General features: G+C 32.7%; 1 protein-coding gene across 1 annotated transcript; it reads right to left on the reverse strand.

Moving 5' to 3' along the window:
* Window positions 1–10,003: 10,003 nt before the first annotated feature.
* LOC130966184 (protein INAPERTURATE POLLEN1) lies at window positions 10,004–11,099 on the reverse strand. The gene has a single exon (XM_057890958.1). It carries the CDS (start codon window positions 11,097–11,099, stop codon window positions 10,200–10,202), a length of 900 nt encoding a protein of 299 aa, XP_057746941.1. The 3' UTR covers window positions 10,004–10,199.
* Window positions 11,100–13,539: the final 2,440 nt, after the last annotated feature.

Consider the following 13,539-nt stretch of genomic DNA (forward strand, 5'->3'; position numbering starts at 1 on the left):
TCTAATTTCAGAATCAAAACTTTGTCTGACTTCAGATGGTACAAGGACACCTTTCTTACTAGGGTCTATACTAGAGAAGACAGTCAACAACCTTTCTGGAATGAAAAATTCCTAACCGGACTTCCCAAATTCCTGGGAGATAAAGTAATGGACAAAATTCGCAGCTTAACTCGAGATGGGATAATTCCCTATGATGCGTTAAGTTATGGTCAAATTATTTCTTTCATCCAAAAAGTTGCTCTAAAGATCTGTCAAGATGATAAAATCCAACGGCAACTTGCTCGTGAGAAAGCACAAAATCATATCAATTTAGGTACTTTTGTGAACAATTTGGTCTTTCTGCTTGTTATCCAAGGAAATCTAGAAGGTCATCCAACCGAAAAGTTTTTAAACCTAATCCTAAAAAGAATTTCCAAAAGTATCCCCAGAAAAACCCCATTATTTGCTATACATGTAAAAAACCCGGACATATTAGCAAATACTGTAGGTTAAAAGGAAAGATTAATAATCTGAACGTTGATCCTTAGATTGAGGAACAGATGAACAATCTTTTAATTGAAACTATAGATGATGATTCTGGACCGGAATCTTCGGATGATATTAATAATGTCCAAGTTGATGATATTGGATCATCCTCAGATTCTGATGTCAAGGAGATTAATATTTTATCCAAAGATCAAGATCTCTTATTTGATGTGATAGAGGCTATTGGTGATCCAGAACAAAAGAAAGACTTTCTTTTTAAATTAAAAAAATCTTTACAAAAAGAAAAAAAGTCCAAAAATATTGTCCTTAGCAATAAATATGACGTTAAACCCATTTTCAAAAAATTAGAAAAACAAGTTATTCGTTCTATAACCATTCAGGATCTCCATAACCCAAAACAGCCCTCCATCGCCGGTTTCAATCCTCCTACTTCTATGTCTATGTATGGAGTGACCAAAATAGCCCTTTTTGGACTTACCAAATTAGGTACTTCACTTGCCCTGCAAAGGGTTCCTTGAACATCTAACAAAACTGCATATATCTTCTTGTTTTTAAGTCTGATAATTATTTGTAATATGCTGCATAGGCCTTGGCTGCTGAGATGGCCCCAAACACTCGTGTAAACTGTATTGCTCCCGATTTTGTGCCAACTAATTTTGCCTCGTTTATTACCAGTAATCAATCAATTTTTAGTTTTCCTTTCATTTTTTATGGATAGATTTTATTTTCTCTAATTTATTTTATGCTGTTAGAGATTTATTAGTCTCTCCATTTGATTTTGTAAATAACTAAATATGCTTTCACCTTTGTTAATTTAATTTTGTTGATGCAATTTTGTTATGGAATGATAATACAAATAAAGCTGATTGATTGCTTCTTTTTCTGTGTTTACAATGACAATGTCTAAACATAAAATGAAGACAACAAATGCATAACTTTAGCATAAATAATAAGAGGAATTGGGTATTGAGTGAGTGAAGTGGTCAAAAAATACTTTCATGTTTGTGTTTTGGGGCATACAGTGATGAGTATAAGTTTTAGGTGTTTCTCAAATATTTTAAGACAAAAAGAGAGTTCTGTTTAGGTGCTTTTTGAAACAAAGTTGATTATTCTTCTAAGCTATTCTCTACCAACCGTAGAAAAGTACTTAGTTAGTGCCTTTGTGCCTTTAAAGAGAAGAGATGGTGACCAGCTAAGAGATCAGAAGAAAAGGTTCACAAAAAAATAGTATTACAATACAAGTTTAATTTCAACATGCACACAACAGAACTAATCCAATTATTGTTCTTGGAAGGAAAATGAACTTTGGTTCTTTAATTTCCATCATTATCTTGTTTTGTTTTGCTATTCTCCTTTTCTTGATTGAATTTGTTCAGTGACTAGTATGTTGATTGTCGTTGTACACTAGATGCTCTGGCTTACCAAAGAATCTGGATATTTTTTACTTGGTTTTATATAAATACCAAGTGTCATGTGTTACTATTTGTTATACTTACCAAAAAATTTGGATATGTTATACTTGGTTTTATATATTCTCCTAAGTTTTCTTTTGTGCTAATTCTTTCCCTTTTAATACTCAAATGGATGGTATTATTTAATAAACATTCTAACTATGTTCAAGTTGTGTAATTCTAACTATGCTAATAAATATGCTAACCAGCGTTTATAATTTATTTTTTTTGTTTAATAGGCAAAATAGATCCATATGTTGTGATACAATACAAAGGGCAAGAGTAAAGGAGCACAGTTGTTAATGGTTAGTTATATGGCATATTCAAGTTCATTTTAACTTCATGCCTAAATTTGGTTGTATTGGTTGAGAAATAAGTTGTGAATTGGTTGTTTTTGTTGGAATCGTAGATGGTGGAAATATCTAAGTTTTAGGGGAGGTTTTGCTCAAATTTTTCTAAACATTTTGGATAAAACTTAATGGAAAAAATTATAATTAGTGTTATATCTTATTTCTAATTTTTTGTTTCGATTTTTCTTATTTACAAGAGTACTGAAATGGTGACCACATGCTATCTTGAGGGCTCAAGAATATTTTGATTCATAAAGACACTAATCTATGTTAGAAGTTTTAACTTTTGGTTGAACTTGTGCAAGACATATAACTTGTAGAACCCATCAATGTACTCACTAATATTTTGTTTTAAAACAATTTTAGCTAAATGAGGCATGTTTGAATTATGTATGTTTTTACATATTATATAAATGTAGACTTGCTTAGTAAAATAGTTAATATATTAGTTAATTAAAAAATAATTTAGTAAATTATGCATGCAATTTGTATTAAAAAAATTGTTACAAAAAAATTATTTTGCTTTTGTAACTAAAAGAAAAAAAGGTTACAAAATCAAGTTACATTTTGTAACAAAATTTAAATAGGAAAATATAGATTGTCACCAAAAATACCTTGATGATAAAAATTTGTTACCACTTTTGTAACGACTTCTAATTTTTTGTATCAGAAAAATTTGTTACAAAATATCACTATGAATTGTAGCAGTTCTGTTTTTTGTTACAAAAACTTTTTGTAACGGGACATACTGCAACGACCCCTTTTTTTGTTACAAAATCCTTTTGTTTTAAAATTTCAATTTTTTGTAATATTTTTTTGTTACAAATATTACTTTTTCTTGTAGTGTGTGGAGTAAGATTGTGAAGATGGAAGCTTGACTGGACCCTTGGATGCTGAATTTTGGCGCTGGAGCTTGTGAACTTGCTTAGTTGGGTTATCTTTGGATTTTACGAGAAATCGGATAAGGTACAGTTTAAGTTTTATTTCAGTACCGTGTAATATGATGTGAATTCCTAGGTTAGATGTCCTTAGGATTAAGCTTGAATGATATGTTTGGATGGATTGATGCATGTAGAGGATGCATGAATGAAATTGATACTGTATTTATGAAATTGATATTGGTGTTAGATAATGATTATGTGTTTATAAGTTATATTGATTTGATGAAATATTTGGCTGGAGGCCGTGAATTTGGGCCGAAGGTCGGAACGAGGTAAGGATGTAAGTATATGATTGATGATTGGTGATTTGGATGATGATTATGAATAATGATAATAATTGATTGTTGATTTATGAATAATGTTGGTTAATTGTGAATCTGTTGGTTTGAAATTGATAGAATTTGATATTGATATGTAGAGAGAGAAGTGATGAGGGTAAGGAAGGATTTTTTTGTTGGAAACTGGGTTGTTTTAGGTTGAGAAACTTTGGTTTGAGAATGAAATTTTATGCAAATAAAGGTTTGGAAGATTTTGTGAAAATTTGATTTTTGGCAGAACTTTGGCGAGGCATAACTCAGCTTCCAGACTCCCAAATTGTTTTAAACTTATTTCATATGAAAATTGGGTCCATAAAGTTTATGCTGTTTGAAGAACGCATGAAAAATGTTTTAAAACGAGGAAGTTATGCGCGCCAAAAATTCAGTATGTAAGGCTGAAATTCTTCAGACTTAGCCATTTTAACTGGTCTGCACTGTATGCGTATGCGAACCCCTCCATACGCAAAGGGTCGTCTCTGTCTGGCATGTATGCATACATGGGCATGTGTATGCGTACGTATGATGGGCCAAATGCACCCCCACGTGTACGCGTAGCCCATGTGTACGCATGGCCCTATTTTCAGCAAATATGAATTTTATGTTTTAAAACCAAATTTTGAACTTCTAAACCTCTATCTTCACTCTCTAAGACCTTAGAATTGAATAGTAATGATAATGAAGGGGGTTGAACTAGGAAGGAATGGTGACTTATAGGTGATGAGAGATTTTGAAATGGGGGGTTGGAATTGAAAAGTGTGAATAAAGCGAGTAATTAAGTAATGAGGTGTTGGTAATATTGAATGAGAAGTGAATGATGAACCTCAGATTGAATTGAGATATGAATTGATGAAATGTGAGTGTACGGGAGAGGGTACAAGGGTGGCAATGATAAGTAGTGAATGTGGTTGGGAAGTGTGACATACACTATATCCCAAGAGTGTGTTGGGCACTATATCCCTGATAGGTGATGATTGAGACTATCATGAATAAATGAATGTGATTATGAGACATGATTGAGGAATGATTGATGATGAGAATGTATATGAGTTTCTCTCTGTTGTAAGGTGTGTCGAGTACTATATCTCATAAGTGTGTCGGGCACTATATCCCAAGAGCATGGCATGGCGGTCGCTATATCCCATGAGTGTGGGAGCACCTTACCCTGGGAAGTGTGTCATACACTATATTCCATGAGTGTGACGGGCACTATATCCCAAGAGCGTGGTATAGCGGATGCTATATCCCAAAAGTGTGGGAGCACTTTGTCCTAGGAAATGCGACGGGCACTATATCCCATGAGTGTGATAGGCATTATATCCCGAGAGTGTGACAGGCACTATATCCCAAGAGTGTGGAGACATGTCAGAGATGATATCTGGGTTAGCTACCGGATGTGTCGAGTTCTGGCAAAGTAACCGACACGTGAGCTCACGGCCAGTAGGACAGGCATGCATCATTTGCATATGTTTGAATTGTTTGGGTTTGCCTAATTGTACATGTTTCATGATTAATTGCTAATTGTCTTACTTGCCTTACTTGTGTATTACTTGTCTGTATGAAGGATATTGTGTTAGATTAGAATTCCCTATGATAGTTGCCAAGTTATAGATTTGTGAGTACTTAGCATGGATATGACGAGATAAGAAGTTTAAGATTCTTAGTGAGTTTATATTATAGTGCATTGCATTTATTTGGTACTTTTACCGTACTGGGAACCTATGGGTCGGGCATTCTGATTCCGTATATACTTTCTATTTTTCAGATGCAGGTACTAGCACTCAGTAGTGAATTGGATTCGTCTGAATGACGACAAAGTTTATCTGATTTCTGTTTTGTGCTTTTAGATCTCTCCCCTTATTTTGTAAAACCAACTATGATGTATGTATGTAATCTTTTAAAACTTGCCTATAGAGGCTTTGATGTATTTTGGGAGAGATAGGATTTTATGTGGTCAACTATTTTAACTCTGTAACCCTAGTTGACCTAAACTTCGCAGGTCGCGACTAATGGCTAGTATACTTACATTTATGTCTATTCTATTCTATTCTATTTCTTCCTTATATGCTTTAGTTATTTCATCCGTTAGCCGAACGCGTTGAATTTTCTTATGCTTCAATACGTGAGTGTTACGACTTCACAATTTTATTTTATTCCTTTTCAGGCTTCTTGTTTAGTATTTCCTTTCAACATATATATAATTACGTATTATAATCCACCTTGAGAGTCGTACCACCTTAATATCATTGACTTATGTCTTGAGCATAAGGATCTGTATATTAGGGTGTTAAAATAAGCAAGTTTGAAAGAAAGGTTTAAAACATATACATATAGATCACAATTCCAAAATACAGATAACAAGTCAACTTATAAGACGGACTAAGTACAAAATACAAGGAACAGAGAACAACTATGTAAATATATATACAAGTAGAACATAATGCTAAACCCAAAATATAGCTCTTCGCCACCAAAAGGTCTCCAGAATGCTCATTACGGTGTCTCCCGACCTGCATCTGAAAAAAACAGTAACATATGTATGGAATGAGAACTGTAGGTTCTCAACATGGTAAAGGTACCCACGTACATAAGATATAAGGTCCCAGAAAAGCCAGAGGCGATCCTAGAATTCTGACACTCAGATATAAAGCTTAGAATTAAAGTTTAAAACCGTAATACAAGGTGAGCTATCTAAGGTTCCTAAGTCTAACTCAGTTCTACTTATTCACTCAACTTCTCACCTTCTTCCAATCTTCCAAAACCCCATTGCACAGACAATCAATATAGACAAAGTAAACACAAGTAGGATACAAATACAATAGGTAGCAAATATAGCAGGTAAGCATAATAATCACATAGGCAAGCTTAATTAATGCACAATCAAATAAAACACACATATGCATATGATGTATGTCTACCCTATGGTTGATGAGTCTCTTCTATTGGTTATATAGCCAACTCGACATGTCCGGTAGCTAACCCATACATCATTCTCTTGAAAACTGATGAGCGGTATAGTACCACGATCCTCACCTTGTGAGTGGTAAACCACCTCGATCTCCATCATATGCGGGCGGTAAACCACCTCGATCCCCACAGACGTTTTCAACTGGAAAAAAGCACACACATGGGCAGCAAATAACCACGATCCCCATAAAATAATTTCATATCAAATCTGGTGGGCGGTAAATAACCACGATCCCCACAAAACAATTTCAAATCAAGTTCATTCACGCCATCATATAGTATTTTACTTCATTCAAAATTATTCATTGTCATTATCATCGTTAATTCATCTCCCGTTTTATCTCAAATTCATTCAACATTGTCATCATTCATATATCTTCAACATTTTCGCACTTCTCATTATAAATCATCACTCCAAAATCTTTCTTCACTTTTAAAGTACTTCCCTCTCTAGGTTCACACTTTTTTTCTATAATTAGAAACTAAATTAGGGACTTTAGAAGGTAACTATGCAAATTTGGAAGTTATAATTTGAGTTAAAATCACAAAATTGTATTTTTCCCAAACACAGAGTCCCGCGTACGCATGCATGTTCTCGCGTACGAGGGGGTGCAATACTACAATTTTCCCTGTTCGCGTACGTGAGCCCCCTAGATAAAAGTGAATGGCCGCGTCGCGTGTGTACTCGTGTACGCGAGTCCTTCAAAATTGTTAAAAAGCTATTAAATTTTGCAGAATCCATTTTTATATACCAAACTTCCGATAGGCATAAATTTTTTCTAAAAAAATATTTTTAGTTCGTTCTTTGAACGAAATAAACTTTACGGACCCAATTTTAATTCAAGATAAATTTGAAAACGTTTGGGGTCCCAAAACCGAATTATAGCCCATCAAAGTTCGGTAAAAAATAAATTGTTATCAAAATCTTCAAAATTCCCTATTCTTTTCAATTCCTCATTTCAAACTCATAACTCACCATCAAAACAGCACTAAATATAACTAAAATTGAAATCTTACCCAATTCATTCATTCCTCAATATATCACCACCAAAACCACTCAATCATCCACAAATACACACATATATATTCAATATTTATTACATTCATTATTTATTTCAAAGCTCATCATTATAATTCAATATCATTCATCAATCATCAATCATTAATAATCAATCATCATACATTTCAACCACCCACTCAACAATTTCTAACAACGAGACACTAAACTTCAACCTTCCATATCATACAACTTATCTTATGGTCATCTAGCCTATGTTTTCACGAAATAGTATATATTATTTATAAGAAACCGAAACCATACCTTGGCCGATTCCTCCCTAAGCTCGGAACACCAAAATTTAGTGCTCCACAAGCTCCAATTCCTCCAATTCTCAATTCAATAAGCTCAAACCCGCATCACTTGCTCCACTTCACCAACTTGACTTTAACCAATTGTGAATTTCAATCTAATATCACATATTATCACTATAATCAACATAGAGTTCACTAAATTAAAAATTCACCAGGAAATAAGAGTTTCTTACCTTACCCACAGTTCAAATGAACAAAATCCGGTGATTATCCATCGTTAGAGTAAACTATCAAAATTACAAAATTTTTCAATTATCAAAATCCAAATTACAAACTAAAAAGGAGAAAACTTGGTGAAAAAATGTGATTTTCTTACCAAATTGTTCGGTGGATTTTGTAGAGAATTCCAAGACGAACGCGTGGCCACTTACGACTCGTCAATCGGGTGCGAATCAAAAATTATGTGAATTTGAAATCAAATTAAGGGTTTGGAATCAATGTTCTTCCTCCAAATGTATACTTCAACGTGTGTTTCATATGTGGAAGAGAAGAAGAGCTGCACTCTTAAGTGTTGGTGGGTTTTGAGTTCGATTTGGGCTCGAATCAGGTCCGGTTCGGTCTGTTCGATTTAATTTTAAGTTAAAATTTTAAAAATTTGTGTCAAAATTTATATTTTAATTATTTTTTTATTCTAAACTATAAAATTTAATCTTTTAGTTTTTTAAATAATAATTAATTTATTAATTAAATATTTATTAATTTTCAAGGTTTTATAATTATAAATTATTAATTTTATTTTTTAATTATTTGAAAAAATTGTTCAAGTTAGCAGATATCCTAGTTTGTTATCTAGTGAGATAGTATATTTTTTACATGACCAAAAGTATACACCCACTTGTCCACAACTCATTAAATATTAAATAAGAATTTTAAGTTAGTTATTTATTTTTAAGACATAAATAAGTTTTTAATTTTTATAAATACTTGTTTTGTCCTACTAAATTGTTAATGTGGCAAGATATGCCAGTGGTTAGCCTATTACATCATTTTTTAACGTAACAAAATAACTATTGAAAACAAAATAGACTACTTTTATTAGAAAAAAAAAAAGTAGCTAGGTATTCTACAAGAACTAAATAATTATAAGCCAAATTTTAATTACATAATTATGATTAAAATATTTGGGTTACCACTTAAATAATTCTATAGATATTAGAAATGTGGCTATCTTAGTAATTAGTGCTTAGGGTCGTTTGGAAAATTTTAGAAGTAATTTTTTTTAATTTTTGACTTATGAAAAGTAATAGTATTAATGTTTGGTACAATTTTTAAAATCAAATTGTAATTTTCTAAAAAGTTATTTAAGAGCTTATAGAGAAGTTAAAAAAATAATTTCTCTCATAATACTTTTACTTTTCATCACATTTTTATAAAATAAGTATTTTTAGAGTTAAAAATTCAAACACAAAATAACTTATTTATAATTTATTTTTAACAGAGTCATTTATTATTTAAATTATTTTATCAAAAAGAATTTAATTAAATTAATTATCCAAACTGGCCTTAGTACCAATTATAAAAGGTGCATCTGTTATGGTGTCTACCATTGTAACAATTATTATAGTTATATAATATAATATTAACGACACTTAAAAAATGTTCTTAAAATAAAAGTAATATTTTTAAAATATTTATACTTAAAGTACCTATCAGCATTTTGCAATCAGTGAATTCATTTTTGATTTGGAATTGGGACTCAAAAGCATTAACTCAAAAAGAGATGCCAATATCAAATTTGAAAATTTAAATGCTAAATAGAATAAAATTATTTAATGGTCATCTTTATTTATGCTCATAAAATTTTTTATTTTAACGACAATAAATCATATAAAAATAAGTTAACTCCTTTGACATTTACGTATAAATGTTGGAGCTGATTACTATTGATTATTTTTAAAGGTTACTATTTACCGACTTTCATAAGGCTTGACTTTTACATTAGAAAAGAAATCATGCCACTTCATGCTTTGACTTGGATTTAAAGGCACCACACACACTCAACAGTAAAAGAATGCTAAGTCAGCTGACCCTACTAAATCAAATTAATAGGAAGTACAAACACTACTGCTAGATTGAATATCAGAATTAAACCACTCTGATCTCTACATATCCTTTCCCTTAAAACTCAACAATGAAGAATTCACAAGTCTCGACATCTTTCAGTCGAGATCAAAACCAAATACAGTAACGTAATTGCACATCATTAGCAACTTTAACAATCAAAGAACGAAAGAAACACAGAACAGAACATTGCCTAAACACAGTTACCATCAACTTCAACATACAATGGCTGATGATATTCATATTTTGTTAATCATATCAGTGACACCAAGGTCGACATTCTTTGGCAGCAGCATTATTATTGACGTTGTTGCTGAGCTCCACAGCATGGAGCAAATCATGATTCCTAAACCCAATTAGAAACTGAGCCAAGGCCTCAAGAAACAAAGCAGCTTGGTAAACAGTGGTAGCACTAATAATATCCACAAGAACGCTTCTCCTAAGTCTATTGGCATAAAGAAACACACTCACAACTTCTTCCATGTGAGCCTTGACGTCAGCACCAACAGCAACCATCGCAGCGCCCTTACTATCCCTACACCTAAACCAATCGTTGACCACGCGGTCAACAAATGTAGCCTCTGCACATCGCATTCGTTCCGTGAGGGTGGGAACAATGACGCGCAGCCCACACTCGATTTGGTCCATTCGAGTGGTTAAGGCCTCGGAAGCGTTTCGCCACGCCATCGCGACCTGCCATGGACGGTCGTAGGGATCGAAAGATTCCCGAAGATCGGGGATTAAAGGAGGAGAAGAGGAATAATTAGGGTTAGGGTTGGGGTTAGAGCTTGGGTTAGAATCGGAGTCTTGGAATTCATCGAGGAAGGAGCGGGCGAGGTTGGTGAAGAGGAAGGGGGTGAGGTCGCCGAGCCAGAGGAGGGGCTTCTCGAGGGAGTTGCGCCAGTCTTGGTTGAGGAGGAGGGAGGGGTCGGAGGTGGCGGCGGAGTCGAGGGTGTAATAGAAGGAGTGGAAGTGCTGGTGGATGAGCTCCACGTGGGTGGAGAGGACGGTGAGGGAGTCGCCGGAGATGGAGCGGCGGAGGAGTGGGAGGAGGTTGTGCTTAAGAGTGCTGAACCACTCGTTGTAGTAGTCTTTGAAGGGGCGCGAGGAGTGCCTGTTGTTGTGACGGTTGAACAGTGGCGCCACCGCTTTCAGCATCTTTTCTTTCTTTTCTTTTTTTTTTTATTTTTGGTTATATTTTTCTTTCCTTATTCTTGGGACGTTAGAAGGAACCAGGGGGTGGAAATGGGTTTGGATTTTCGGGAGGCTCGCTACATGAGATTCAAAGGTTTGGTCAATATATATAGCTTTGTTTGTTGCATACTTGCATGTAACTGGCGTATGAAGTGCATAAATCTCTGAAGCTTGTGGAGTTAACTGATTCATCATCACATTTCAGTAATTCAGTTCATCTTGGCGCTTCTTTTTCCTTTTATTCTTTATTTTTGCTTGCTTTTGAATTTGACCACTAACTCGCCGACTCGCCGTATAGATGAAAAAGGTTTGCATGTTGAATTATTTAAGCCTTTAGTATTTTTCTCATAATATTCAGAAGGCATTAATTTTTTACTTAAATTGAGTTACTATTTTTTTAGAGCTTATAATTTAACAGTGTTATACATTAATTATCCACATTTGAAGAAATTCTCAAGGTTTAATTACTCTGTTGGTCCTATAGTTTTATAAAATTTTTAATTAGATTTTTATATATTTTTTAATTAAGTTTTTATATTAATTTTTTTTTCATTAGGTCCATTTTAGTAGTAACTGGCTTAATTTTATAGGATCCAATTAACAAAAAAAATTAGTGTAGGAACCCAAATAAAAAAAATGCAAAGACCCAATTAAAAAAAATTGGTGCAAAGACTCAATTAAAAGGAAAAAAATACAGGAACCTAATAAAAAATTTTACAAAACTATAGAGACCAATACAATAACTAAACCAACCCTTAATCATGTAATTGTTTCAGCATTTTTTTCCTAAAAGATAAAAAAAAAAGTCACTTTTAACTTATTGTGAGAAATTTTTATGATAACCAGCGTAACAAAATAAAATAGGAAACAATATTTTGACTACGGATCTTAAGAATAGCTTATCAAAAGAACTCTAACAGCAATTACAATTTTAATTTTTATTTCAATTTTATTTTAGATCTTATAAAAAGTCACATTAACATTTGTGAAATTATGTCATAAATAATAATTTAAAACTAAACGTAAAAATTTGTCACTCTAATATTTAGCTTCAATTCAATTTAAGTTTTATATTATTTTTAATATTCTATTAAAATAGTTATACGAATAGCTAAATTTTATTGATTCTATATGAAAATAATACTGTCTATCTAAAGTGAGACCAATTTTATTTCATCTAATAATTTCAATATCAAATTTAATTTTAAATCAGTTTACTTATAAAAAATAATACTCCAAAAATACTACATTAAAATTACACTATCTTAGCAGTTGCCATTTTCAAAATATAAAAACAAATGTACCATTATAGATACAATTTCTTAGTTTGCTCTATCTCATTTCTCCTTTCGGGTGTAGATTAATTATCTTATTTAAAATCACACAAAATAAAAATTCATTTTTTCTTTAAAATTATTTCATTTTTCTTGGTTGCAACTTGCAACTGAATTGATTTAAGTTTTAAAATCATGAGAAAAAGCAGCAGCTATGCTTTCTAAATATTAGTGTAAAGAGAAATGAGATTTGATGAGAAAGGTGGAAGACTGGTAGTCGTCCAGCAGAAGTCGAGTTAGGGTCCAGTGAGAGTCCAACGGCTGTCTAATGGGGGCAGGAGCATGCATTATAATTGTAAATGAGGATAAAAAATATAAAAATCCTAAATTCAAATCAATTTTACTATCATACATTTGATTTAATTTTAAACACAATAATTAATTTACGCTTGAATTCATTCAATTGATATAATTCAAAACACTTTCAATTGTTCTTAATTTTTTATTCTTTATTCCTTGTTTTTAAATTTTTTGCTTCTAAACAGCATTCATGTCTAAAATAAATCATTAGTGCATATAATTTGGTTTTAACTTGTTCATGAGGTCCCATATTTACTACAAGCAACTTGTACTGAATAGATGGAAGACACCTTTGTATACTATCAGCAGCTTATCGAAAGAAGATAATCAAGATTAGATTACTTGATGTATAGATCCAGTTCCAAGGAACTAAACATACGGTCAGTTACACAAAGTTCAGTGACACCCAACAATACATGTGTATCTCTAATAAAGTCAGTGGACTAGGCCCATTTTGGTGTGCATGTATACAAATAAAGATCGTAACACACGATTTTCTCGTTGAGAAAGTACCAACACCAGAGTTCATGCATATTCAGGGCATTAGTTTATTTGTAAGCTACTGTCCTAAAAAATGCAATATTTTTTCTTGGATGGGGATACATATCACCTATCTTTGTTGAAAGATAAACTTGGAAGAACTCAAAGATTGATGCATTAAAGCTACGAATAGTTCACTAACTAACAAAGCATTCATGAGCAAAAAAGAAACAAGTAGAATAAACAAGAAACTGAACTGAAAAACGGGGCAAGGGAAAAATACCAGGCAA

The sequence above is a fragment of the Arachis stenosperma genome, chromosome 3 (genome assembly GCF_014773155.1).
Source record: "Arachis stenosperma cultivar V10309 chromosome 3, arast.V10309.gnm1.PFL2, whole genome shotgun sequence".
NCBI classification, from domain to species: Eukaryota; Viridiplantae; Streptophyta; class Magnoliopsida; order Fabales; family Fabaceae; genus Arachis; species Arachis stenosperma.

Excerpts from the sequence above, each read along its gene's own strand:
- LOC130966184 (XM_057890958.1), bottom strand. The coding sequence starts at position 11,099 with ATGCTGAAAGCGGTGGCGCCACTGTTCAACCGTCACAACAACAGGCAC.